Source organism: Elephas maximus, chromosome 4 (assembly GCF_024166365.1).
Source record: "Elephas maximus indicus isolate mEleMax1 chromosome 4, mEleMax1 primary haplotype, whole genome shotgun sequence".
Classification (NCBI taxonomy): Eukaryota; Metazoa; Chordata; class Mammalia; order Proboscidea; family Elephantidae; genus Elephas; species Elephas maximus.
The window spans coordinates 117,166,364-117,192,202 of record NC_064822.1 but is presented as its reverse complement, the minus strand read 5'-3'; the positions used below and the strand labels follow the sequence as shown (position 1 = coordinate 117,192,202).

General features: G+C 48.3%; 2 protein-coding genes across 26 annotated transcripts in view; both read left to right on the top strand.

Annotated features, from left to right (window-relative positions):
• R3HDM2 (R3H domain containing 2) overlaps positions 1–15,009 on the top strand; it is a 177,987-nt gene extending 162,978 nt beyond the window's left edge. For 7 of the 21 annotated variants that reach the window (XM_049883649.1, XM_049883652.1, XM_049883653.1 and 4 more), the window contains 11 exons: positions 552–653; positions 2,702–2,944; positions 3,243–3,369; positions 3,604–3,764; positions 4,217–4,356; positions 5,496–5,596; positions 10,635–10,804; positions 11,197–11,344; positions 12,543–12,640; positions 13,013–13,097; positions 13,977–15,008. In XM_049883649.1, coding sequence (XP_049739606.1) covers positions 552–653; positions 2,702–2,944; positions 3,243–3,369; positions 3,604–3,764; positions 4,217–4,356; positions 5,496–5,596; positions 10,635–10,804; positions 11,197–11,344; positions 12,543–12,640; positions 13,013–13,097; positions 13,977–14,317 — 1,716 coding nt within the window. In that variant the 3' untranslated portion in view covers positions 14,318–15,008. Of the gene's footprint in view, positions 1–551; positions 654–2,701; positions 2,945–3,242; positions 3,370–3,603; positions 3,765–4,216; positions 4,357–5,495; positions 5,597–10,634; positions 10,805–11,196; positions 11,345–12,542; positions 12,641–13,012; positions 13,098–13,976 lie in introns of all 21 variants that reach the window. The other 14 variants (XM_049883648.1, XM_049883647.1, XM_049883641.1 and 11 more) reach the window with 8 other exon arrangements.
• Positions 15,010–15,196: 187 nt separating this feature from the next.
• Positions 15,197–23,461, top strand: STAC3 (SH3 and cysteine rich domain 3). 5 transcript variants are annotated; one of them, XM_049883668.1, is made up of 11 exons: positions 15,197–18,028; positions 18,273–18,540; positions 18,791–18,888; positions 19,094–19,166; positions 20,191–20,288; positions 21,761–21,827; positions 22,012–22,061; positions 22,344–22,429; positions 22,607–22,658; positions 22,749–22,886; positions 23,047–23,461. In XM_049883668.1, exons 1-11 carry the CDS (start codon positions 17,963–17,965, stop codon positions 23,143–23,145), a joined length of 1,095 nt encoding a protein of 364 aa, XP_049739625.1. In that variant the 5' UTR covers positions 15,197–17,962; the 3' UTR covers positions 23,146–23,461. The 5 variants fall into 5 exon arrangements, with proteins under 5 accessions (XP_049739625.1, XP_049739623.1, XP_049739620.1 ...); XM_049883666.1 differs by having other exon boundaries at positions 15,197–18,540; XM_049883663.1 differs by having other exon boundaries at positions 15,197–18,540; positions 22,749–23,461.
• The last annotated feature ends 2,378 nt before the right edge of the window (positions 23,462–25,839 follow it).

Below are 25,839 nucleotides of genomic sequence, written 5' to 3'. Positions count from 1 at the left end.
ATGATCCTTGCGAATGAGCACTTCTTCTAGGAGAGATGTGGTGTGAAATCAGGAGAGTGGGAGGGAGAGCTAAGCCAGACCTTGGATGAGCCTTCCTACGGAGGCAGTACGGGTTACAGATAGGAATCCCTTCTCAAGTGGGCATTCAAGGAGGGCTATGATAGTGCCCCGCAGGAATCATGTGCTCAGGAAAAATGCTTTAGAAAAAGCTTTGTTGCAGTCAGGTAGACCCTGGTCCTGAGAGTCCTAAGATTGCTCGCAACAGCTGCAAAGTTCTGAGTGGCTAATGGAGCAGAGCATACAGTGGGTCTCTTCTTATAGGAGAGATTGCCTGTTTGGCAAAGAAATGTGAAACCCATAAGCTTTTCCCAGGCTTGGTCTCTAGCCTGCTTTACTGCCTGCTCAGCAGCCTTGCTGTTCATGTGAAATTTCTTTTATGATTAACCTTGTTGTTCCCCCCCGACCCCGCCCCCCCGCCGTCTCTGCCCCCTACCTCTTACTGTAACTGCCTTTTCTCTTCCCTTCCCACATGCCTCTCTGCTGGTCCACAGCCAGTCCCGGCTCTGCAGCCCTCTCCGCAGCCTGTTCAGTTCTCTGCAAGCTCCTGTCCCCAAGTCCTTCTGCCAGTCTCTCCACCCCAGCAGTACAACATGGTATAAACTCCATTCCCCCTTTTTGTCTTTGTCTTTGTGTGGCCTGTGTTTTGGGGTATGACTGAGTCCGTATGGGATGGCTTTGCAAGCATGCTGTGCTTTTTTTTAGGGAGCCATGTTGTGTTTCTTGAGGGGCCAGCATGGGCTAAACTAAACTTCATTCTAAAGACTTCATCACTACACTTCAGGCATCAAAAGATGCCTAAATGTAAGGCAGAGATGAACAGTGAGTTCCTTTGAGTTTCAGAAGAGGGAACAAAATTAGTTGCTTAACCTAGGCTCCGCTCTAGCATTTACGTCCTTCATCTCATTTGCTCCCTGGACATGTCTTGAGGAGCCTGGCTTACTTTGTACAGAGTGGTTCTCTATAATTCACTTTAAAAATAACACAATTGCAGATTTTTCTGGTACCGCTGGTAAAAACCTAAGATGTTCCCATATCCTACCATGTCATTTTACATTAAAATATTCTTACTCAACCATTCCCGAAGACAACTCATCAGACATGGAAGGGAATGGACAATGGGTTGGAGAGAGAAGCTGACGAAGAGTGAGCTACTTGTATCAGATGGACACTTGAGACTGTGTTGGCATCCCCTGTCTGGAGGGGAGATAGGAGGGTAGAGAGGGTTAGAAACTGGAAAAAGGGTCACGAAAGGAGAGACTGGAAGGGCTGACTCATTAGGGGGAGAGTAAGTGGGAGTATGGAGTAAGGTGTATATAAGCTTATATGTGACAGACTGACTTGATTTGTAAACGTTCACTTAAGGCTCAATAAAAATTATAAAAAAAAAATATTCTTACTCACTGTATAGTATGTGCTGTTTAAGTTGATTTATACCGTGACTACAAATTCTTTTAAGATCTGATTTGCCTGGGAGTTGATAACTTCCATCATGGTTATAGGAGCCGTGATTTTTTATCTTGTGTTAATCACATCTCTCTGGTTTTTCATTAGAATACTGTCTTTCCTTTCCCACTTCTTATCTCTATTCTGAAAAGTCCTGGAGTGTGGACCTCAAAATAATCTGCGATTCAGTCCTTTTGTCATCTATTCCTGTCCAGTAAGGTAGCATAACATGAAGATTTTCAGAGTGAAAATTGAGTGAAACTATAAGAAAGTATTGCCTTTTGGCTTTTACTAGTTTCTTTTGCAAAAGATTCCTGCTCTGGTGTGGTTGTGGTGTGTGTTCATGTATGTGTATGTGTCAATTACTGTCCAGAGAGCAGAAAGGAAGAGAAAGCTAGCAAACCCTAAGCTTATCACTACACAAGTGAGAGATGGAACACCATTACTCTTGCTGCGTAGGGAAGAGGGCCGAGAGAGAAGGCAATTACAGACTGGCCAGTCAGTCTCGCCCTCCAGCTCAGCCACTCACCTTGGCCTCCTTTCGGAGGTGAGAATTGGAAGTGGTTTCTAAAGGGCTGGAGAACTCTAGGCTAGTGTCGGAGAACAGAGGTGGAAATGATCTGAAGGGGAAGTAAGGAGATAAGCAGCAGGAGTGGGAACCCAGCAGTCTTTCCCCTACATAGGAAGAGCTGGGGAGCCACAGGAACCTACCTACTCATAATCGACTCAAGGTGTCACCTTTATTATAAAACAGGACTTAATAGCAATGTAGGTGCCCTTTGTATGATTGGGGGTATAAGAAAGACAGAAAATGGAAAGACTTAGGATCTTTTTCTCTAACCTACTAGCTAGTCCTGTTTTTTCTATATATAGCAGTTGTGTCATTTCTCCCACCTCCCCACGAGTAACCCTAATACAGATCATAATCAGGGTAGCCATTGTTATCTCATATGTGGTAGAGAGACTGGCTCTGGAGTTGGGCTTCAAACAGCTCTTCACTTTACAACGGTTTAAAGTACCACATGACAGGTTTAGGGCTAAAAAGCGCCCCTCAGGTGCACAGAGGCAGGACTGTCCCAAATTGATGTAAGTAAGCCTCTAGAGAAGGTTGCTGTTGCTGTCTTGTCTGTCTGTGTTGAAACCAAAGAGATGACGCTTGATATGGCCTCAGTCCTTAAGTCCCCCTTTCTGTCAACAGGCAGATGACCTCAGCAATCCCTTTGGACAAATGAGCCTTAGCCGCCAAGGTTCTACTGAAGCAGCTGACCCATCTTCAGCTCTGTTCCAGCCTCCACTTATCTCCCAGCACCCTCAGCAGACTAGCTTCATCATGGCTTCCACGGGACAGCCCCTCCCCACTTCCAGCTATTCCACCTCTAGCCACGCACCACCTACTCAGCAAGTCCTGCCACCCCAGGGCTACATGCAGCCCCCTCAACAGGTAAGCAGCTCAGGTCCCCTGTTTAAATCACTAATTCATTTTGTCCTCTAGTTTAGACAGACCAGAGGGGATACCTTTCCCCACCTCGCACTTGAGAGTTGTCATTCTAGCCAGGTCTTCTTTCTATACAATAGAAGTCTTTCCTTTTCTCGTTCAAACGTATATACTAATCCTGCAATTTCAGGTCCAGATATCTCTATTTGAGATTTCTGGTTATCAACTCTGATTCATTTAATGGTGTGGAGATGTTGGGGCTAAACTTGAGGGACCCTCATACATCTCTTCCCTTTCACCAAAGATCCAGGTTTCTTACTATCCTCCTGGACAGTATCCTAACTCCAACCAGCAATATCGACCTCTCTCTCACTCGGTGGCCTACAGCCCCCAACGTGGTCAACAGCTGCCTCAGCCATCCCAGCAGCCTGGTAAGAGGAACTTCTGGTGTAAGAAGGCAATAAAGAGGGAAGGGGGGAAATAGAATTACCTTCACCATCCAAAAAAGAAAAGAAAAAAAAAAATACAGAAATGATTAGGTCCAAAAGAAGAATTTCCAGAAAAAGAAAAGGTAGACAGAATGGAGGAGGGAAATTACTGATACAGTGTGACCTCTTAACGTTGTTGAGACTGTTCTAATGTCTTCTCTGCCTCGCCCATCCTAGGTTTACAGCCCATGATGCCTACCCAGCAGCAGGCGGCTTACCAAGGCATGATTGGGGTCCAGCAGCCACAGAACCAGGGCCTGCTCAGCAACCAGAGGAGCAGCATAGGGGGCCAGATGCAAGGCCTGGTGGTTCAGTACACTCCACTGCCGTCTTACCAAGTGGGTGCATTCTGAGTCGGACAAGGTCACCCAGGCCCTGGGGAGAAGAAAGGGAAGACAGCTCCCCAGAGTCTTCCAGACTGGCAATTCCAATACTAAGATATTGTCCACTTTCCCCTAGAATTTTTAGACTCTTTTCCCTGAGAGAGTCTGAGAGAAATCTTTATTTAAATTGTTTGGTCTTTATACAGCTGTGGAAATGCGTATATGCCCAGGAAAGTAGAGTCTAAAAGAAATCAGGCTCCTTCCTCTATGTCAGATGCCCAAGGGTTGTTTGGAGAAGTGGGGGAATGGAAATAGCTCTGTAAGCATTTCCTTCAAGCAGATGGGGAAAACAGAAGGGGTCTCTAAGAGGCAGGGAAGGAAGCTGTAGTGCCTAGGCTAGTGATGACTAGGCTGTTCTCTCAATGAGCTCAGTTGGGAATACAGTAGTCATTCTCTTCTCTGCCCAGGTCCCAGTGGGTAATGACTCGCAAAATGTGGTCCAGCCACCTTTCCAGCAACCCTTGCTGGTCCCTGTGAGCCAATCTGTGCAAGGGGGCGTGCCAGTGTACTACAGCGTGATCCCACCGGCTCAGCAGAATGGTACGAGGTGAGGACTCCCAGAGAGTGGGGACTCATCTCTCATAGGCCTTCATTCAGCAACTGTTGGGCCATGGTTTTGTGTCCGCTGGCCTAAGAAAGGCAGGAGTAAAGATCCTAGTGGTGCCCTAAAGCAGGCAGAACATGAGGAGTTCATTCTGCTTTTCTCCTTCTTGATTTGTATTTGAATTAAGAGCTCATCAGCAGAAAAAAATGCAATCTTCGGAGACAGTTTTCACAATTTCCTCATTTTTTGTTTTTCAAACTAATGGGGCCCGGAACTATGAGACAGAGACTGTTCATCATTAAGAGAAGCAATTTTGGAGTATACATATGTACAGTTTTCTGTGTACCTTTGTGTCTGTTGGAGACTCTCATATGGTGTATCTATATGTTTGTTTATATCTGAGTATAGGTCATAGCTGATAGAATTTTAGAGGTAGAAGGCATCTTAGAAATAATCTAGTCAACTCTCCTCGTTTTCTTTCTTTCTCTTGTTTTATAAATGAAGAAATTCCAGCTAGGGATGATAAGAAATTTACCCAAATTTCTTAGCTAGTTAGCAGCAGAGCTGGGACTAGAACTCAAGTCTGGGCCTAACTGTATTTCTGTGTGTCTGTCTTTCAATGTATGTGTATTTATCTCTTGTGTTTTTGTATGTATGTCTCCATATTGTCTAGGGCTTTGTGCCTTTTTTCTCCCGTTCATCTTTAGGTGACTGTGTTTGCCGTCGTGTATATACCTGAAATCACAAATCTCCTTACTTCTTTTTACCCATCTCAAGGGCTATATATGTCTGTAACAGTCTTTGCCTGTGTTTCTGTTGTGTTTCTTAGAGTCTGTGTGTATGTGCATGTATTGCCCGTGTATGTGTCTGGTTTTTCCACACTGTTGGGAAGGGCATGTGTCGCTAACATTCCATCTGTAGCACTGATAAGCAGCTTTCTAATTGAAAGATGATCGAGTACAAATATATATAATTAACTTTGAACCGATGAGTGATTTTAGAAATTGCATGGCAAATTGGTCTGTGAATGGCTTGGAGCTGCCTCTGCCTCCCATGGGGGAGGCCTGGGAAGCAGCAGCTGTTTGCCAGGAGCTGTTCCTCCCTCTGCTGCCTCACCATTCCTCTCTTCTCCGTCTCCCCAGCCCTTCTGTGGGGTTTCTGCAACCTCCTGGCTCTGAGCAGTACCAGATCCCTCAGTCTCCCTCTCCCTGCAGTCCGCCACAGATGCCACAGCAGTACTCAGGTAAGAGGATGAAGACGGGGGGGTTGGCCACTGGCAAGAGCAAAATGCTGCTGAAGGGCTTGTGCTTCAGAGTTGGGAAGGACAGAGAGAGTGCAGGAATTGATTGGCCTGTCCCTGACTGACCCCCATCACTAGGAGAGAGCAAAGTCTTGGCTAGTATATTCAGAGATGCCAAAGCTACATCTCTGATTGGTTTCCTCATTTCCATTTTTTTGCCAAATCCAGCCTTACCCTCACATGCCTTTGGGAAATGCAGTGCCTACCTCTGTCTGTCTCCTACACTTGTTCTTCCGATAGACAGCTTTTCTTTTCTCTTTAAAGTGTGAAGGAGACTGATAAAATGTTTTTTAAGTCATATCTTAGGTTTGTTTAGCAGTTTTTAGTGTGTGCTCACGTACATTGTGACATTGTTATCTTCACCACAGTTTCTTGAGGAAATTTAAGACCCAGGTTAAATGACTTGCCGGAGGTCATAGCCCTAAAACTTTAACTTGGATCTTTTGACTTTCTGTGTTTTATGCTGCATCCTCAATTACAAGTTTTCCACAGGCTTCTGCACTCTATTCCTTTCCTTCCAGTGGGTAATAAATGGATATCGTGTTAAATAGCTCAAGGCTCTCTTTGGAGGGGCCAGCCACCACAGGTGAATAGGCTTATGCCATGCAGCCTCTCACTGTCTGCCTTTGCCAACAACTCCTCAACATACCAAGTACAGCTGCCCTTGCTTGTTTCCCATTCACAACCCCCGCCCCATATAGCAGGGCGCTGCAGTTAAAGAATCTACAGGGGCTCTGGAAGGGAGGAAGCCTTAATTTAGCCTCCAGCTATCCCAATCCACTCTTACTGTGTGGATGTCATAGTGCCCTCTTCTGGTAAGAAGGAGGTATTTTGCCAGTTTTTCCCATTTAGAAATGGAATATTTTTCATTTAAGATTTTTTGCACCCTTGCAACATTAGATGCTATGGAGGGGATTCCAGAATTAATCTTGCTCATAAAACATGATCAGTTCTTACCTTCAAGGAGTAATTACTTCAGTCTTCTTACAGGCCAAATGCTGAGAGGTTTAAATTCAACAGCCCTTACCCTTTATTACATTATTGGTTTCTCTAGCTTTTTTTCCTAGTGTCTGCCAGGGGCATTTGGCCTTGAAATTCCCAGTGGGGTATGGAAATTGTAGAAACCAGCTCTGAGAACCACTGTAGCCTGTGGTGGTGCTTGGTACTGGAGGGCATTTTCTCTCTTGTTAAAATAAGTGTGCGCGTGTGCATATGGGTATACTTGTATGTGCATTTTTGTGCGTGTTCTCAGTGGTATGTCATTATATGTATTGGGTCTTTCTGTGGTTATTCCTCTTCATATTCCAGAACAGTATCTTTGAATCAGCAACAAACCAAGTGAAAAGAATTTTTCATTACCTATTCTGGACCTAGTACTGGGTTACTAAAATAGCCATTGTTCTGCAAGTTAGCAGCTCTAGAGATCTGTGTTGGGATTGGAAGGAGATAATCTAGGTTCTTCCCAAATCAGCAGGAATGGAGAAAACCCTCTGTTTTTCTTGCTTCTTTGGAATTTTTTCAGTAATATCTCTTCTTCCTAGCTACTCTGATTGAGCCTAGGCTTTTGACTGGCCCCTTGTACTTTTCTACCCACATGGCCTAAGGCCATATTCATCAGCCCATTGATTTTTAAAAGTCTTTACTCCCTGCTCATGGAAATCTAAGAGGAAGTGGAAGTAGAAAACCAAGTGCTGCTTCTGCCTTCCTTTCAGCTTACCCTTCAGTGAGAGGATAGAAGGCAGGCATAGCCCACAAGGGCTCCTCCGTCACCTTCAGAGGACAGTTACCCGCCCTCCTCCTATATAGCAACATGGTCACTTTTCCAAAAATAAAGGCAGGGATTAGGATTGGCTGTTCCTGGAACAACTGTTCCAGTTTATTAATACATTTTTGTAGTTACGCAGTTCCCCCCAGGCGTGGACCTTAATTCCTCCACTTTGATATTAGACATAACTGTAACCCCAGGAATCACTTTTCTTTCCACTAAAATGATGGCTTGCAGTCAGGTCCTTTGAGGTTTCTAGAGGGATCCCTGTTTGGAGAAGGTGCACACAGACGTGAAATGGCAGTGATAACTACACACAGACTCCCCCCTCACAGTGACACAGCATGGAGGGAGATGCATACAGAAATAGCCTCTCACAAACTTACTGACTCGTTTTGTAGCTGAGGAGTTTCCAAAGCTGAGACTCTTTATCCCATTCCTTGAAGACACCCCCTCCCCCACCAAAAACAAAGAAAAAGACCCCAAGATATTATTGGATCCTATCCTGTAATTTGGGAAAGATGCCTATGGATTTTATTTTTGTGGACATTTCCTTCTATAGATTTGATCTCTGGTGGTAAGAAAGGAGCCTACCAGTGTTCTACCTCAGTGATTAAAAAAAAAAAAGTAAGAAAAACGGAAAACAGTTCTGCCAGACATAAATGTCATCTGTTTGTATTTATGCGGTTTGCCCTGCCCAGTCGACCTTTCTGCCCAGGTTTAATGATGCCACTTAAAAAGCCATTCACACGTCCCCTCTCCTTTCAGAGATATCAAGCCGAAATTGATTTCCTTATTCAACCCCCTTCTTCCCTTTCCCATCCCGCCCCCCTAAACCTGACTCCTTCCCCCAATCTGATTATATGTAAGTGCTGTCACTGGGCAGTGGTTTGTTTGGTTTTTTGGGTTTTTTTTATTGCCACATCTATTAAGAAGTAGCGACAGTTCAGCTCCTAACGGATGCCACCTGCTTTTGGCTGGAGGAAGAGAAGCATAAAAATCAGCTCATCAGCCGAGTGGTGCTCTGTGTCCTCAGCTGAATAAAGGAACAATGCTCCAGGCCAGCGGGGGAGGACTCAGTGTGGGGAAGAGCGCAGGACAGAGGCTGCTACTGAGAACCCTGGCTTTGTTTTTGTTAGGATCAGAGAAAATAATGAGGACTTTGTTCTCCCCGCACTCCTTGAGCCCCCTAATAACCTCTTACGGTTACGTGTTGGTATTAGAAAGAGCTTCCACTGCCTTGCTTATGCCCACATCCTGCGTACTCACATATATCCACCCACCCCCATCCACCACCTTTCCTGGCCCAGGGCATTGGGCTCAGGTTATGAGCTGCCTTGCAGAAAAGCTGTAGACGTGAGTATTTTTGGCCCAGCCCCTCAGGTAGCAATGAGGTGTTAGAATAAGGTCAGTTGCAGTTTTGTTGGTAGAGGATGTTGGAGCAGGTGGGGCTTTTAGGATGGGGAAATAAAATGCCCAAAGCAACAATAGTAAGGGGGCAGTCCATAACGCGGCACAACTGCCGTTTTCCTGTGGCCCTTCTACACACTGTGCTGAAGAGCACAGATACTCAGAGAGACAGGTTCGCATCTCCCCATCCTCTTGGCAGGGGATGGGGAGATGCGAACCTGTCTCTCTGAGTATCTGTGCTCTCTGATTAGGTGAACCCTAGAGGGTGAGGGTCACAGATTGACTGGTGAATGAGATGTGACAGATGCTGTGTCTCCTGAGCCTCTTTCAGACCTCCCACCATTTCTCCTCCTTTGACCAACGCTACCTGAGAAAAGCAATCACGCTGACTTCCCGGCATAACTGGTACCCGGGGCAGAGGCTACAACATTTCCTATCAGAGGAAGCAATGTGATGGTGGCTGCAGCAGCCCCAGAGCACTGCACGATGAAAACAGCAGCATTGCAGCAGTTTTTCGAGCAAACAATCCCCAGGCCTTATCTCTGTACCATCACACGTATGAACCCACCCTGTCCCTCAGTGGGAATATGGCCTGGGAGGTCAGGAGCAAACCATCACTCTGGACAATCCCCTGTGGCGAAGCAGAGCTCCTGCCCATCCCTCCCAGCAGGGACTCTCTGCCGAACTGCTGCTCCCTGACCTCTTCCCTTGCTTTTCACCGTGAGGAAGATTCAGGACTTAATGTTCCTCTTCATTGTCCCTTTCCTTCCCCCACCCTGTGAGAAGATATGGCATCCATAGTTGCCCATCTAAAACTTCCGGGACACATCCAGTCAGTCACCTGAACCTGTCAGTGTAGTCTTCAGAGTAGTGGATCCAACTCTTCCACTCCATTCCTGCTGCTAGTGCCCTAATTCAGAACCTCCTCATTTTCATTCTGTTTCTGTAGCTTTCTAACCAGTCTTCCTGCATCCAGCCTCTCCCTCCCTTCAGCCATCCTACATTCAGCCACTTGAGTTAGCTCGTCAAAGCGCAAGTCCTCTTCCCAACACATACAGGATGAAGTTCAAATTCTGACACCAACTATTTGTTTAATGTCTGTCTCCCTAATAGACTGTCCATCCCATGAGGGCAAGGACCAGGTTTGTTTGTTCTATACCCAGTGTCCAGCATTACTGGCACATAGTAAATGTTCCATAAATGCTTGTCAAGTCAAGAAATAAATACATCTCATCTCCGAATACTTCCTCTACATAGCCCCTGTGTCCTAGCACCTTGAATTATTTGTCATTTCTTGAATATGACATACATCTCCATGCCATTTTCTCTGCTTGGAATGTTCCCCAACTCCACCCTTGACCAAGAAATACTTTGTTAGTCTGGCTTAGTGAAGCTACATCTTCTCCAGAACCCCCAGAGATCACTGACTTATCTCCAGCCATTACCAGGAAAGCCTGCGAGTGTCACACTTAGGCCAGCTAAGCCCAGACTGAGGCCTGTGTCATGTTCACACATCTGAGCAATCTCACTTGAACATTTGGTAATACCCAACTCAAAATGGAGTAGTGTTCTACCAAGCATACCAAAGTACCCCTCACCAGGTGAAGACCAGGAAAGCACTGGTATCTGGAATTCCTACCTCCCCCCAAGCCTCCACAGGTTTGGGGAGAAAGAGTTAGAAGCTGAATCAGCAACCATATCAGATTCCTGGCAGGACACAGTTTACTGGCTTTCCCACTCAGGACTGGCTGGAAGGCCAAAATACGGTGTGAATTCACAACCAACTGCTTTTTTCCTGCCACTCAGGAGTGTCACCTTCTGGGCCAGGTGTGGTGGTCATGCAGCTGAATGTCCCTAATGGACCCCAGGCCCCCCAGAACCCATCCATGGTCCAGTGGAGTCACTGTAAATATTACAGTGTAGACCAGCGGGGGCAGAAGCCTGGAGACCTGTACAATCCTGAAAGTAGTCCCCAGGTGAGTCCTGCAGCCCCGCCCCATCTAGGCAAGGATTCTTCCCAGGGAGCAGTCTTTGCCATTGACTGAGCAGCCACTTTACATGTCTTTCCCTGGGCACTTTTGCAGGAGAAACACAAGAAATACAAGCATGCATCCTCTTTCAGGAAATCTAAGACCTAAGGTGCCAGATAGGACACACACCTGAAATTGCTCAGAGAATACTTAAAACAGTGTGTGAAAAATTAGGCATTAAAATAATACAAGTTGTTTGTCAAGGAACTAAGGGGGCAGTTTGAAGGAGCAGTCTCACTTCACCAGATAGATTTATTTCCTGAGGGATGTGAGTTTTAAGCTAAGCCATAGAGGCTAATACTTGGTGTTTATGTGACATGCACTCTTCTCTTCCACAGGCCACCACACAGATGAGCAGCAGCCCTGTCACATCTCCTACCCAGTCCCCAGCACCCTCTCCTGTCACCAGCCTCAGCAGCGTCTGCACAGGACTCAGTCCCCTGCCTGTCCTTACACAGTTCCCCCGGCCCGGGGGTGCAGCACAGGGTAAGGGGTTAGATTAGGGCTAACTGCTGTAGAATTCACCCTTCACATCCCACTCCTAAGTGGGGAGAACTGGAGGGTAGTAAGAGGCAGGGAATCAGTGTGGCTGGTCCAATTCTGGGAGCTAACTTTTCCTTTCCATTCAGGAAACTTCAGGAAATTAACATTCCTATTCAGACTAAGGACACCCACCGTAAGGACACCCACCGTTCTCTAGTGCTGCTCCTAGTTAACTTACTCCAGGGTATTCACCGTCAAGTAGAGTTGGTGACTATGAGCCAGGGAAAAGAAGTTCACGGAACCTTCTTATGAATGAAAAGAGTTTAACCCATCAGTGCTGAGTCTGAGGGCTGGGAAAGTGGAACCAGTATGGTTTTAGAAGAGGGAACACTAGATTTGGGTTAAAAGAGATTGAGTTCAGGTTCTAGTTCTGCCATTCACTAATTTTGCAATATTGAGCAAAGTACTTGGAACCAAATCTCAGTTTCCTAATCCATAACATGGGGTTAATTACATATAAATCTTACATGTAATTTTTGGGAATAATCTTACCTGCCTTCTGTCTTGGCTATCACAAGCAATCTAAAAACAAGATGAGAATATGGCTTGAAAACTTAAAAGTGCTTTGAAATGTAATTTTATCAATAATAATAGCTAATGCTTATGGTGCTTAATATGTGCCAGACATTGCTGTAAGTGCTTATATGTATTTGTTTGACCTTCCCAACAACACTAATGAGGGAAAACTGTCCAACATCACATTACCAGTAACAGAGCCAGGATATGAACCTAAGCAGCCTGGCTCCAAGTCTCTGCTGTTTTTCACTATATTTTATTACCCCTCATGTGAGTCAGAAATTTGAGCCCTGGGTTTAGAGGTGGGGAGAATCTAGTTAAGAGATAAAACGTATGTGTAAGGGTCTGTAGGTTTCCTGCCTGATCATTTCAACAGGGCCTTTTGTCTACCATAGGCAGAGGCTTTCTTCAAGGGTAAGGGAACCCAATAGTCCCATTTGTCTGTGAGATCCAAGGGGTTTAGGAAGAGAAACAACTCTTAAATTAGTCACATATACACTACCATCATAGAAGAGGTAGGAATAGTATGCATTGTTGCTGTCCATCTCCCAAACCCCCTGAAGTCTCATAAAATTTATACCGTGAAGCTCAAACTCCTAGAAAATCACTTGCTCTTACTCCCCAGGTGATGGGCGCTACTCCCTCCTGGGCCAGCCATTACAGTACAATCTGTCCATCTGCCCTCCCTTGCTCCATGGCCAGTCGACTTACACAGTGCACCAGGTAAGAGTGTCCACCATCCCCTCCCACTCAGCCTTAGGGCCGTCAGACCCACCTTCTCATTTGGACACTATGTCTGAGCCACCTGCCTCAACCAGCTTGGTAGACAAGTGACCCAACAGAGAGAATGGACAAAATGGGAGGGGCTAAAGGGCCTTACCCTACTCCCGTACTCATTCTTGTCACTCATTCCAGTGCCAAGAGGGAAGGGCTCTTTGCTTCCCAGTGGGCCTAACCTGGCCAGTCTGACTGCCTGGTGGGGTGGGGCCATCAGGGCTGGGTGCTGATGACTGCTCAATCTCTCAGGCAGACATGGGGATAGAAGGCAGTCGATGTTGTTTACCTGAAGTGAAAATTATCTTTTGAATGTTGAAGGGACAGAGTGGATTGAAGCATGGAAACCGGGGCAAGAGACAAGCACTCAAATCTGCCTCTACTGACCTGGGGACAGCAGATGTTGGTGAGTGATAGGATGCTGAATCCCCTGAGAAGATGCCCATGCCCATCCCCACCCCACCCCACCCCACCCTCAACCCTGCATCAGCAGCCCTGGGCGGGTAGGAAACCCAGCTTAGGATGGGGAGTGGAAATGGGAACCTTTTGTGTTCAAGAACAAGGAGAAGTAAGGTGTCTCAGTTCCCCTTACCAAGTAATCCCAGGTCCTGGGGAACATAGTGGTAAAAATTGAGAAGAACACACCGATGGGGCCACTGAGACTGTAACTAGCCAGGAGTCTTCTGAGAGCAGTCCTGATCCTAATCTAGGACCTCTACTTTTGGTAGCCCTATACCCAATTAAGGAGAAGATTGATAGAGGGTATGGGAGAGTAATTCTCCTCCTACAGGTCTTCCATACTAGGCATATAAGATCTCTCTTTTGGAAGCAGTTTGCTAAACAAGAGAAGGAAGGGAAACTGACTTTCGTAAATGATAAGAAGGAAGAATCTATTTGGGCCAGCCAGAGTAGAAAGGGAACTATGGAACATGTATCAGATTGCCTCATTGACTTTGTTAAAGAACACAAGTAAAAACCACATTTAACTTTCACAGTATCAGTACCCTGTGAGAGAGCTGAAGAAGACCCCAGATCATAAGTCTGGAATTCTGATTCCCAGCCTACATCTCTGGGCTAGGAGAAAAAGTTCATCGTTTTCTCCTGGTGGCACTGATCAGAGTCTAAATGGTGGGGAATTGTGTCGATTTGGGGAAAGGGGAGGAAAGAACTAAGTGGGAAAGGCTGGACTTTTGAGGACATGGTATTCGGATTCGGTTAGCTGAATACTCTCTGCCAGGTGACTAACTTGTGTCTCACAGCTATGTCCTCTCTCCTCCCCTTCCAGTCCTAGGGCGGGTGCTGGAGGTGACAGATCTCCCTGAGGGCATCACCCGTACTGAGGCGGACAAACTCTTCACTCAGCTGGCCATGTCTGGCGCCAAGATCCAGTGGCTCAAGGATGCTCAGGGGCTGCCCAGCGGGGGCGGGGGGGATAACGGTGGGACTGCTGAGAATGGCCGCCACGCGGACCTCGCTGCCTTGTACACCATCGTGGCTGTGTTCCCGAGCCCGCTGGCTGCCCAAAATGCCTCCCTTCGTCTCAACAACTCCGTGAGTCGCTTCAAACTTCGAGTGGCCAAAAAGAACTATGACCTGAGGATCCTGGAGCGAGCCAGCTCCCAATGAGCGGAGAAGGGGAAGGGACCAGCACAGTAGGGGTGGGGTCAGGGTGGAGGGGGTCGAGGGATTCTGACAGACCATGGACAGAGGCACAAAGTAGGGAAACATGCTAAACTGGAGCCTAAGACTATAGGGACAAAGATGGAAAAAGATACACTGGCACTGGACTCCCCTGCCATGGTCCTTTTTCCTTGGTTGGCTCCTCTCTGCTTCCCTCTCCTTCCCATCCTCTTCTATCATTTTTTTTATCTCTTCTCCCACCATGAAATTAATTTCTTTCATGTTTTTTGGCCAGGTAGAATTAGGAGGATCCCACACTCCCCTGTTCTCCTATTTCCTTAACATCCCAAGCTCCATTTTCTTTTTTGGTCTTTATGAGTATATTTATATGGACAGAATTAAGAAAAACGAAATTGATTTCCCCTTCCTTTCATTCCCCCTATCTTGTCTCCACAAACCCCACAGAGTTAAAACTTGGACCTCCTCCCACTCCCGGAACACTTGTATATTGTTTGTTTGAGGTTCGTGCCGCAGTAACAGACACAGTATTTAATTGCACATACAGATGTTTGCTGGGTATATTCACTGTAAATTTTATTTAATCTGGTTTTTTTGTTTGGGGGTTACTTGAGGGGAGGTTGGTTTGGTTTTTAAATATAAAAAAAATCTTCTGTTACTGGACGTCAGTCCCCGTTTTTCTCTTGCCGTCCTGGTGTGGGTAGGGGTTGGAGGTCCTGGGTAAGTAGAGCCCCACAGCTGTTTGATGTGGGTTCGGGTGGCTGTCCCTAAACATATGCACATATGTCTTCCTAAGACTGTTCCTCCCCCTCCCACCCCCGCCCTTCTCCCTGCCCATGGCTGGGTTTCTAATGGAGCCTTGATTCTGGGCTCTCCCAACTCAACTCCAGACCACTGTGTGTCCTTATTAGTAAAATAAGAGACTTGGACTGACAAGGTGACCTCTGAGTTTCCTTCCGGCCTGTTAATTCTGTAATATCATTTAAGGCCCTCATGGCTGAGCTGGGGCAGGGCAGCAGGGTGTTCGGCCCAGTACTGGCTTCAGATGTTGGCCTCATATCCTGTCCTATCTAATCTTCTGAAAACCCCTTTAGGGATGGAGTACTTGAGTTTTTCTTTAATCCTACGTCTAGAGGATTGGGTCCTACAGAAATGGATGCTTCTTGTAATAAAAGCTGTATCAGCTGAACTTGCAGTGCCAGGATGCTCTGTTATCCAGTTGTGCTCAGCCATCTCTATGCATCTGAAGAAAGAAGAAGAGCAGATGTAATTCCTTCTGCAAGATGGAGCCTTTCCTGTATCTGGGGCTTCTCAGAGTTGGCGCTGTTGTTCCACGGCCAGTCAGGCCAGGGCGATTACAGAGCTTGTAGCCGCAGAACCAGTAGCAGCCACCCACCCCTGAGAGAGAGAAAAAAGAGCAGTGGGTGGAAATGGCAGAGTACATTGCCCTGGAAATCTCTTGGGTAGCAGTATCTCTAGGCAGGCTCCTCTGAAGCTTGTCTGACCCTACCTCCAACCTAATCCTCTATTTCTTACAGATACAAGGGATAATGCAGCACTACATTGCCACCTGTAAATTTTTCTCCTCTGAGGTGGGAGTGTCTCTTCTTCCAGCCATGTCACAGCCCAAAGAATAGGAGAAGGCCACATCCTTGTGAGATACAAATGCTAGCTAACTCATTGGCCCATCAGTTCAGATACTGGGGTATCAGAGGAGGCAAATGGAACCAAGGAGTCAAATTGATTTAGTAGGAAGTGTGAGACATGCCCATTCTACCCCCAGGAGTTTCTCAGGGGAAAGGGGGTGTTATTTACAGATGATCAAAACTTCCTGTGTGCAGCTAGAGCCTTCTGTCCACTGTTAACTAGACCATCCCTACCTGGTTGTCAGTCCTGCACTCCCTTGGTGCCCCTCAGATGGAAGTCTTAGCCTGTCTTTTTTAGAGCCCTTAAGGTTCCCTTTGGAACCCTGGTGGCACAGTGGTTAAGAGCTCAGCTGCTAACCAAAAGGCCAAGAGTTCGAATTCACCAGCTGCTCCTTGGAAACCCCGTGAGGCAGTTCTGCTCTGTCTTATAGGGTCGCTGTGAGTCAGAATTAACTCGATGATGATGGGTTTGGTTTGGGTATTTTGGTAAGGTTCCCTGTATCCTGAGGACACAGTTTTAATTACAAAAAAAAAAAAAGTCTCTGGGTGCAGCTGGAGGGAACAAAGCAGTACTACAGATTCTTCACTCCCTTACAGGATAGAGCAGGGTACCCACCAACTACCTATGAATAAGAAAGCAGTCTAGTCTAGCTGATAGGAGAGCTCTGAGGAGTCAAATGATCTTCTCTTTCCCAGTTCTCAGCCCTTTCCTTCCTAAAGGTTTAGAGTTAGGCTGAGAAATTGAAGTCTGTATTTCCTAAAGTAGGCCCTTGAGAAGAATAGAATTGGGGAGGTGTTTGGACCTTGGGAAATGGATTGGAGAATCCTGTCAGTAATTCATCTCGACTTCACCTTCAGTCACCTAAAATCCCCTCAAGTGGGTGTGTAGCATGAACAGAAACAGCCCCTCAATCCCTGAATTTAGCCAGTACTGGCCTGCTCACCATAGACAGTCAGGGAACAGTAGCTCTGGGGGATGGGAGGGGTTAGGGTCCAGCCCTGCCCCAGACCTCCTCGTGTCTAATTTCTCTGTGTCAGCTGTGTTATTCAGCTGTCCACTTTCCTCCAGCCTTGTCATTTCAGCTCTGACACCAAGGAGAGAGGCTAGGAGGTCTACAAATACCGTCTGGGTAGCCGGTGTGAGTACGGGGAGGGTACTGGGGGGGCTCAGCCCCCAGGGAAGAAGACCGATCCTCCCCCAGCACTACTACCAAGGCCCCAGGGGATCCTTCTTCCATCCCCAAACTGTGGACTGGCTTAGGGAATCCCCAAATGTAAGTTACCTCTTCATCTTCTTTCCATTTCGAGGACTACTCACCCCAGCTTCACCAATCCTTAGTCTGTTCAGCTTCATTTCTCCCCTTGTCTATGAGTAGTTTATGAGGAATTATTATTATTACACTCCAGAACTAGAGCTAGGATTGGAGGGCGGGTGGGGTGAGGTCAACGGAATGGAGTAGTAAGGGAAGGAAAGGCTCATATTACTCTGAAAACTTAAAATAGCTGAGGCCTGAGGCAGGCTGGGATAGAACTAGGCAAGAGGCCCCCAGGGCTCAAAAAGGAGATAGGGATAGTGTCCCCAGCCCATTACTCTATGCATGCACTTGGACACACACCTTAAACCTCTTGAAGAGAGAGAATCTGGGAAATCAAGTCACATCTCTCTTGCCCACAGCCTCACAGAAGAAACAAAGTGCCCGTAGAAAAATCCCCAAACCACGCAGCCTTGAACACTGTTAGGGCTGTAAACTTGGGTTGCCTCTCAAGGTAGAAGGATGGGTATTGGTTTCAGTTGAGAAGCTCTTTGGTTTCCCTGGCTTTTCTCTGGACCTCCGTGGCAGTTTTTGTTCATAAACCCTGTGAATTTAACCAAATTTCTCCCAAGGCCTCGCCTTCAAGGACCATCCTACTGCAAGGGACAGGAATAAGGGAGAGAAGAATGGCAGTTAGGGATTAGATTTCATAGTGGGGTCCAACCTCTTGCAGGATGACAGAAAAGGAGGTGCTGGAGTCCCCTAAGCCCTCCTTCCCAGCAGAGACTCGGCAAAGAGGGGTGAGTCTGGGCCTCTGACTATTGGGTGTGGGAAACTGGGAAGCCATGACAGCCCTTGAAGAAAAGTGTCTAAATTGATGTCACTTGTATGTGACTTATTGTTAGAATGCCAGCCAGTACCTGCAACCCTCATACCCCCTAATCCTGGGGCATGGGGACTAGAAAATAGCCAATCAGCTTTAGCCTTACCTACTCTAGACAGGGTGACAGTTATTTTAACATTGGATTTCCTTCCCTCCCTCAGCTACAGCGGCTGAAGCAGTTGTTCAGGAAGGGGTCTACAGGGACAAAGGAGATGGAGCCTCCCCTGGAGTCCCAGGCCAATGGGGAGGCAGTGGGAGCTGGGGGTGGGCCCATCTACTACATCTATGAGGAAGAGGAGGAGGAAGAGGAGGAGGAGGAGGAGCCACCCCCAGAACCTCCTAAGCTTGTCAACGATAAGCCTCACAAATTCAAGGATCATTTCTTCAAGAAGCCCAAGTTCTGTGATGTCTGTGCCCGGATGATTGTGCGTGAGTCATGAAGGGAAGTGAAGAGAGAGCGATGTTGAAGGCAGGGGATGGGGGAGAGAGTTTAGGAGATGAGTATTTATATAGCAGACAGGCTGTGCCAGTGTTTGGCTTTAAGAAAATACTATTTAGAGACTGGGAGAGTGTAAGGTCCCAGACAGAAAAGGGACCCCAAGAGCTAGAGTAGCAGCAGTGGTGCAGAAGGAAAGGGAAATCAGGAACCTCACCCAAATGTTCTCCCCCCTCTCCCAAGTCAACAACAAATTTGGGCTTCGCTGTAAAAACTGCAAAACCAACATCCATGAGCATTGCCAGCCCTATGTGGAGATGCAGAGGTGCTTCGGCAAGATCGTGAGTTGGCTTTGGGGGGAAAGAAGGCGGAAGGGAGGGGACATGTTGCCAGCCAACCCTTGCCAGCCCCTCAAGTCATCCCATTCATTTTCTTACTTTTTCAGCCCATCTCTTACTCTAAGAAGGGGTGAACACACAGTGGGAGAGATGGGACTCTGGGTCCTACTTGGCTATCTCTAATGCTTCCTCCTATCCCATCTTACAGCCACCTGGTTTCCGTCGGGCCTATAGCTCCCCACTGTACAGCAACCAGCAGTACGCTTGTGTCAAAGATCTTTGTAAGTGCCCCATATGGGACCTGAGGGAATGGGCAAGTGTTGAGGTAGTTTCAGTACCATCTTTAGCTTTGGAAGCCAAATTCCAAAACAGATTCTATTTCCCATGGTTCTTTCTCAACCTAATATTCTTAGCCATTTTGGATAGAGCCAATATTATTTCCCTTGTTTTATAGCTGAAGATGAGACTTAACTAAGGCAACACACAACTAGCAAGAGGCAGAGCCAAAACTGAAATCTATCTGCTTGATTAAAAATCTGTGCTCTTCATATGCAAAATCATTTCTAAGGAAGAGCAAAGTGTCTGGACTGTTCTCATCCTTGTTACAGAGTCATGCCAAATTCAGGGCCAGACCAAAAGCAGTTGGCATCTTGGACAGATTCATAACTTGGCAACCTTTGAAAACTTAATCCTTGATAATTTGTTCAGCACTTATTTGGAGTAGAGGCTGAACTCTGTGAGGACCATGGGTGAAAAAGAAGAACCCATTGGTACTAGCACCCCAGCTTGCATGTGCCACTAAGCAGAGCAAAAGCCAGCTATTAAAGGACCCACTCTCCTTAGGAGAACAGTGATTATTTGAGCATGCCCCAACTTCCAAGCAACTTAAAAATTTGTCAGCCTCTATTATGCTCTGCCTGGAAGGAGTTTTGGTAAAAAAATTTTTTTCCATTACATTTCCAGTGATGTTTTTAGAGCCCTGGTGGCACAGCGGTTAAGAGTTTCGGCTGCTAGCCAAAAGGTCCCCAGTTCAAATTCACCAGCCACTCCTTGGAAACCCTATGAGGCAGTTCTATTCTGCCCTGTAGGGTCGCTGTGAGTCAGAATCCACTTGACAGCAACAGGTTTATAGATAGGTGATCCAGGTATTGCCCAGCTAGACCTTCCCTAATCCTCCTCCACTGCCCCATGGGTATCTAGCTACTCAATCCCACCTCCCCCTTCCTTAGGACGTCTCTCTTTCCTCCAAGCCTTTCTTTGCCTCCACAGTAATGTCTTCCTTCTTTCTTCTCCCTTTCCCACTAGCTGCTGCTAATCGAAATGACCCTGTGTTTGAAACCCTTCGCACTGGGGTGATCATGGCAAACAAGGAACGGAAAAAGGGACAGGCAGATAAGAAAAATGTGAGAGCAGTATACCTTCCACACTGAGGTTCTTCACAGAGACCACATGGAGCAGATCATGTCCCACTTCTGGAAAAATAACAGAAGCTATGGGTCCTCTTCCCCTAAAATCGCACATAACAAATTTTTGCATGCAGTTAGTTCATTGTGGGTCTCTTAGGTTATGAACTCCCTTCTGGAATGTTCAGATTAATCACTATAACCACCTGAAAGCTAGGCCTCGGGCCCCTGGCATTACTGGGTGACAGGCAAGAGCTGAGCTTTTAGATTTGAGGATGGGAACTTGCCATGCCAAGTAATCAGAATTCTAGAGCTGTGCAAGGATTTGTGAAGGTAATCTTAGAGATGAAGAAACTGAGGCACAAAACTAGTAGCAAAGGCCAGCCTCATTTCCTTTTGTAATACGGTTACTAGATTGGTAATGCCATAGACTTAGTGCGTGCCAGTTCAGCAAGGACTTTGACAGGGTATATCTTTTTGGACAGCCAGGATAGACTAATGTGGATGGTGGTTAGATGATTTCCTATAACTGATTAAAAGACAATTCTCAAAGGGTCCTGGTCCTTTAGGGAGTGTCCAGCTAGAAGGAGATTTCTGATGCCTTATAGCATGGCTTGGTTGTTGGTCCTCACCTATGGACATTCTTCTCACTGACACAAATATAAGTGGTAAGTCATTAAGTTTGTGGGAACTAGAAAACTGGGAATAATATACTGAATAATATACTCAAAGATCTTATAGACCAGAAGAATGGGCCAAAACTAATAATTTGAAATTTTGTAAGCAGAAATGTACAGATCTGTGTCTTAGATTAAAAAAAAAAAAAAAAAAAAAAAAAACTGCATAAAAACAGAATTAGAAATCTGGCCTTAAAGTAGTTGATATGGAGGTTGGGGCAGATTAGGGATTTTTGTGGAGTGGACTATGCCTTATTAGGCACTAGCAGTATGATTTGGCTGCTTACAGAAAGGCTAGCAAACTCTTGGGTTCTTTTCTCCTAAGAGAATTATAAAAACTGTGCTGTCAGTTTTTCTCTTACTCTCTTAGACTGTATAGCAAAGGATCTGGACTCTGGATCACAGGAGGTGGTTTGAAGACTCATATCAGCTATCCTCAGATCTATATTGTCCTCAGATCTATATTGCTCTAGGGGTCAAGTAAGGACCAATAACTAAAAGTTACAGGGAGATTGACATAGGCTTAATATAGGAATTGTCCCAAAATTGCATGGGTTGCTTTGTAAGGTAGTGAGCTCCTTGTCATTAGCCACATTCAAGCACAATGTGAGTGACCCACCTTCCAGTTTGTTTTAGAGGAAGCCTCTTCATTAGGCAGGATGTTGAACTAGGTATCTCCTCCAAGGCTCCTTCCAACCCTGAGATCATATTCTGTAGTTTTCTGGCTTGACTGGAGAGCCAGGGCAAGCATGGGTTCCCAAGACCCTATCTCCCTAACTCTGGTGCTCCCTGCAGCCTCTAGCAGCCATGATGGAGGAGGAGCCAGAGTCTGCCAGATCAGAGGAAGGAAAACCACAGGCTGGTGAGTGTCACCCACTTCTATCCATAGAAGTGGAGTAGGGTCAGGGGCTCAGCTGTGGCATGGGATGGAGGGGGAAAAGGCAGGCCAGTCATGGAAATGAAAGAAAGCCCTTCATTAGAAGGGTAAGAGAATGAGGGCAGCCCTCTAAAAGCCAGAAACAATTTCTTGGTGTTTTCCATCCCAGGAAACCCTGAAGGGGATAAGAAGGCTGAGAAGAAGACACCTGATGAGAAAGTGAGAATCCTTCCTCCCTGCAAGGACCCCAGTCCTCTCCCCTACCCAGGTCTGACACTACTCAGAGCCTCAGCAGAAGCTCACACTTAAATCTCTAGGGTTCCCGTCACTCTTGACCTGTCCTTTCAACCACACAGACACACAGGATATAACTCCTCTCAGTTCAGGGACCTGGAAGAGAATTGGAATGTAATGTGTCTAGAGAATGCCCCTGCCTTGGCCTCCCACCCTCCAGTGTGGGGTAGAGGCACGCTGAAACTCATCATCCCCTCTCACTCCTAGCACAAGCAGCCTGGTTTCCAGCAGTCTCACTATTTTGTGGCTCTCTATCGGTTCAAAGCCCTGGAGAAGGATGATCTGGATTTCCCGTGAGAGGCTTTGAGAGGAGGGGGGTACTGGAAAGTGGACAGGGGAGAGGGAAGGGCTGGGGTCCTTATGGAAAAGGGAAAGGGAGCTCAGGGCTTGGAGCCTGTTGGGGCTGGAGGAGCTGGGATCCGGAATGTGAGTGAGGCCCTCAATCTCAGGCCCCTCCCTTCCTCTCCCAGGCCTGGAGAGAAGATCACAGTCATTGATGACTCCAATGAGGAGTGGTGGCGGGTAAGAAATGGCTGGGGCCAGGGAAGGACATGAGTTGTGTACTTAGAACCTATTACTTGAGAAATTGATTCTCCCTACCATCTCCCCTAGGGGAAAATCGGGGAGAAGGTCGGATTTTTCCCTCCAAACTTCATCATTCGGGTCCGTGCTGGAGAGCGGGTACACCGTGTAACGAGATCCTTTGTGGGGAACCGCGAGATAGGGCAGATCACTCTCAAGAAGGACCAGGTATATCTCTGGTGCCTCAACCCATCCGCAGACCTGAATTGCTCCACACTCCTTGGAGATCTTAACCCATTAATGAGACTAAGATGGGCCTCCAGACCCCTGTACTACCCTACTCTCCTACTTTTTCCCCTTGATTCTTCTACTCCCTTTAATCCCCCAGATCGTGGTGCAGAAAGGAGACGAAGCTGGTGGCTACGTCAAGGTCTACACAGGCCGCAAGGTGGGGCTGTTCCCCACCGACTTCCTGGAGGAGATTTAGGGGTGCAGGCGCCTGCAGGCGAGAGATCCTCATTCCCCTTTCTGGGCGGGTCCAGTGGAGGTTGAGGAGAAAAGGGGTGAAGGCAGCTGGACTGCTGGACAGAGGAGAGGGGTGGGAAGGCCCGCCAGAGCATGACGGGGCTTCTGGGAAGGAATTGGCTCCCGCTCCCCTGGAACCTGGTACCCAGAGCAGCTGCACCTGCTACCCGCATCCGCACCCCCTCGGGCCCAGCCTGTGAAAGCTGGAAAAAGAAGGACACGTCTCCTCTCAGAGGCGCAGGGAGGGGGAGGGGGGGCTGAGAGGTGATCTGTCGGTGTTGTGCATTTATTAAAGTTTTGACAAAAGTTGGAAAAGTTTAATCTTTAACGGGGGGCTGAGGGGGGACGAATGGGCCTGCGGAGGGGTGGCGAATCCTCTCCAACAGTCCCCCCGCACTACTATCGGATAACCCGAGATCCACCTGGGCTGAGGCTAGTGGGAGGTGAGGAGACCAATGCATCCGCCTGGTGTGGCCTCTTGTCAAAAAAAAAAAAGGCAGCGGGACTGGCGTTACCACCCCCGCGCCCCCGCGGCTGGGAGCAGCATCCCGTAGCCGAGTTGTGATGCAGCGGCAGACGCCACTTGCATTTCGGAACCTGGCTCAGCGCCGATCTGGGCCGCCAGGGGGCGATACAAGATCTCGGTTGGAGAGCAGGGGACCTGGGGGAGAGAACCAGAGACACCAAGCCCGAGACCTTAGGCCTAGGAGGGACTGGGGTGCGTGCCGTCTCCATGACAACACTTCCACAAGTCCTCTGGGAACCTGGGGAGCAAGGCCGAGGGGGCTAACCTCTCCCACACGGCCCCTGCCGCAGCCCCTTCCGACAGGTATGGAGTGAGAGGGCGCAGAGTAGACAGCTCCCCAGCCCTCTCCGAGACCCCCTGCGGAGCGCCGTATGCAAATGTTATTATTTGCATATGCAAATATGTAAATGTTCCGGCCTGGTCAGGGCGGCAGGTGGCAGGGAGCGAGAAGGTGTGGGGAAGGGAGCAGGAGACGAGGAGTTTGGGGACCTGGGAGTGGACCAGTGAGAGGCAGCCTGGGGTGGTCGCTGAAGTGGGGCAGGCGGAAAGTCCTGAGCTTGATGGCGGTGGGGGAGGGTCGGCGTGGCCAGCCGGGAGCTCCTCTTCTGCCGGTTGTCTGCCAGGCCTGAGGTTGGCACCGCCTAGCAAGGTTGGCAGCAGGAGCCCGGGCACCATCTGCTGCTAGCGGGGGGAGGGCAGAGAGGCTCAGCTGGGCTGGGAAGAAGGGGGCCTGGGACGGACGCACCCTCTTTTCTTCTAGAAGGCTGAGGTGTGGAGCGGGGAAGGAAACACAGATGACTAGCTGCAGAACTGGGTTCGGTCTCCCGATCCCATTGCCCTTGACTGTCCCGGACTTCTGGGGGGGGGGTGGGGCGGGGATCATAAAGGAAGACTCAGGTAACCTACCGTTAATCACGCTTGGGCTGGAATAGGAGCAGATCACAGCCCCCCCCCCGCAAACCACGCACAAATCAGGCCCCTTGCTCCCACCCCACCTCGGGGTCCGCGTACCACGAAAGTAGGGGAGACAGAGAGGGCTCCGATCACCCTTCATCTAGAAATCTGAGGGACTCAAAATCGGGGCCCCCCAGATTCTCGAGAAGGCCCCCCACAATGCTGAAGCAAAACCAATTTACTGGCTCATTGGGCGGCAGTGCTGGTAGGGGGTGCCAGACAAGCAGGGAGAGCGGCTGTTTTCCCCTACATTTGGGAGGGGCGCCCCCCTTTTCCCGCCTCGCGGATCCGGCAGCTGTCCCTAATTAGAGCGGCGGTTTAATTGGATTTATCAGCAGTTAATAGGAAATTAAGCAAAGGGCCCGAAGGCGGGGGGGCGGGAGGAGCGGGGAGGCGGGCTGTGCCGAGCTTAAAGAACGGGTGCTGGGGTGCCAGGGTTGGGTACATGAGGCCCACTGTTGAGATCAAGTCCGATGGTCACGCCCCCTCCCCCTGTACCCGCCCCCCAATTAAGACCTGGTTCGCAGGCGGGAGAGCAAGTCCCAGGAGAGAATGGTGGGCTAGACACAGACCCTGTGCGGGGACCCCCAACGCCCTCACTCCCTTGAGCGGCCGCGTGGGTGATGGATGATGCTGCCACATGCGGCAAAGGTCTTAAGTCTGGGCCAAGGAGCAGACTGAATTGAAAACAGACCGGAGGAGGGGTCGGGGTGGCAGAACCCAAGACACAACCTCCCCAATCCCTTGCCACTGCCCGCTTCGTTCTTAGCAAAAGAAGTATCCCTTTAAGTTGGAAAATTGGACAGCGAGCGGCCAAGTGGGAGCCACAGTGTGACCCTCTCTTCAACCCCCGCCATGTGGCCCATGTTGGGAATCCTGGGTGTCTCCCAGTGCAGGTGCAGATGTCCCCCTGTGGCTCCTGCGTTCGCATCCGAACTGCTCCAGGCGGGGCTGCCTGGGTCCGCCGCGATGTGGCGGCCCCAGGCCCGCTTCCGCCGCCCCAAGGGTCGGGAAACGAAGCTCGCAGGCTGTCCCTGCTGACTGGACCGGGCCGAGCCCGAGTCAACTGGAAGCGCGTAGGCCACGGAGTCCACAGCCTCAGGCGCCTTCTGTCACCACGACCTCATTATACACTGCTAGGCTAACGAGGCCTGCTCCCGGGGACCTGGTGACCTC

Excerpts from the sequence above, each read along its gene's own strand:
- STAC3 (XM_049883663.1), top strand. The coding sequence starts at position 18,324 with ATGGAGCCTCCCCTGGAGTCCCAGGCCAATGGGGAGGCAGTGGGAGCT. Across the intron at positions 20,289-21,760 it reads GACAGGCAGATAAGAAAAAT|CCTCTAGCAGCCATGATGGA; the intron begins GTGAGAGCAGTA and ends TGCTCCCTGCAG. Across the intron at positions 22,430-22,606 it reads AAGGATGATCTGGATTTCCC|GCCTGGAGAGAAGATCACAG; the intron begins GTGAGAGGCTTT and ends TTCCTCTCCCAG.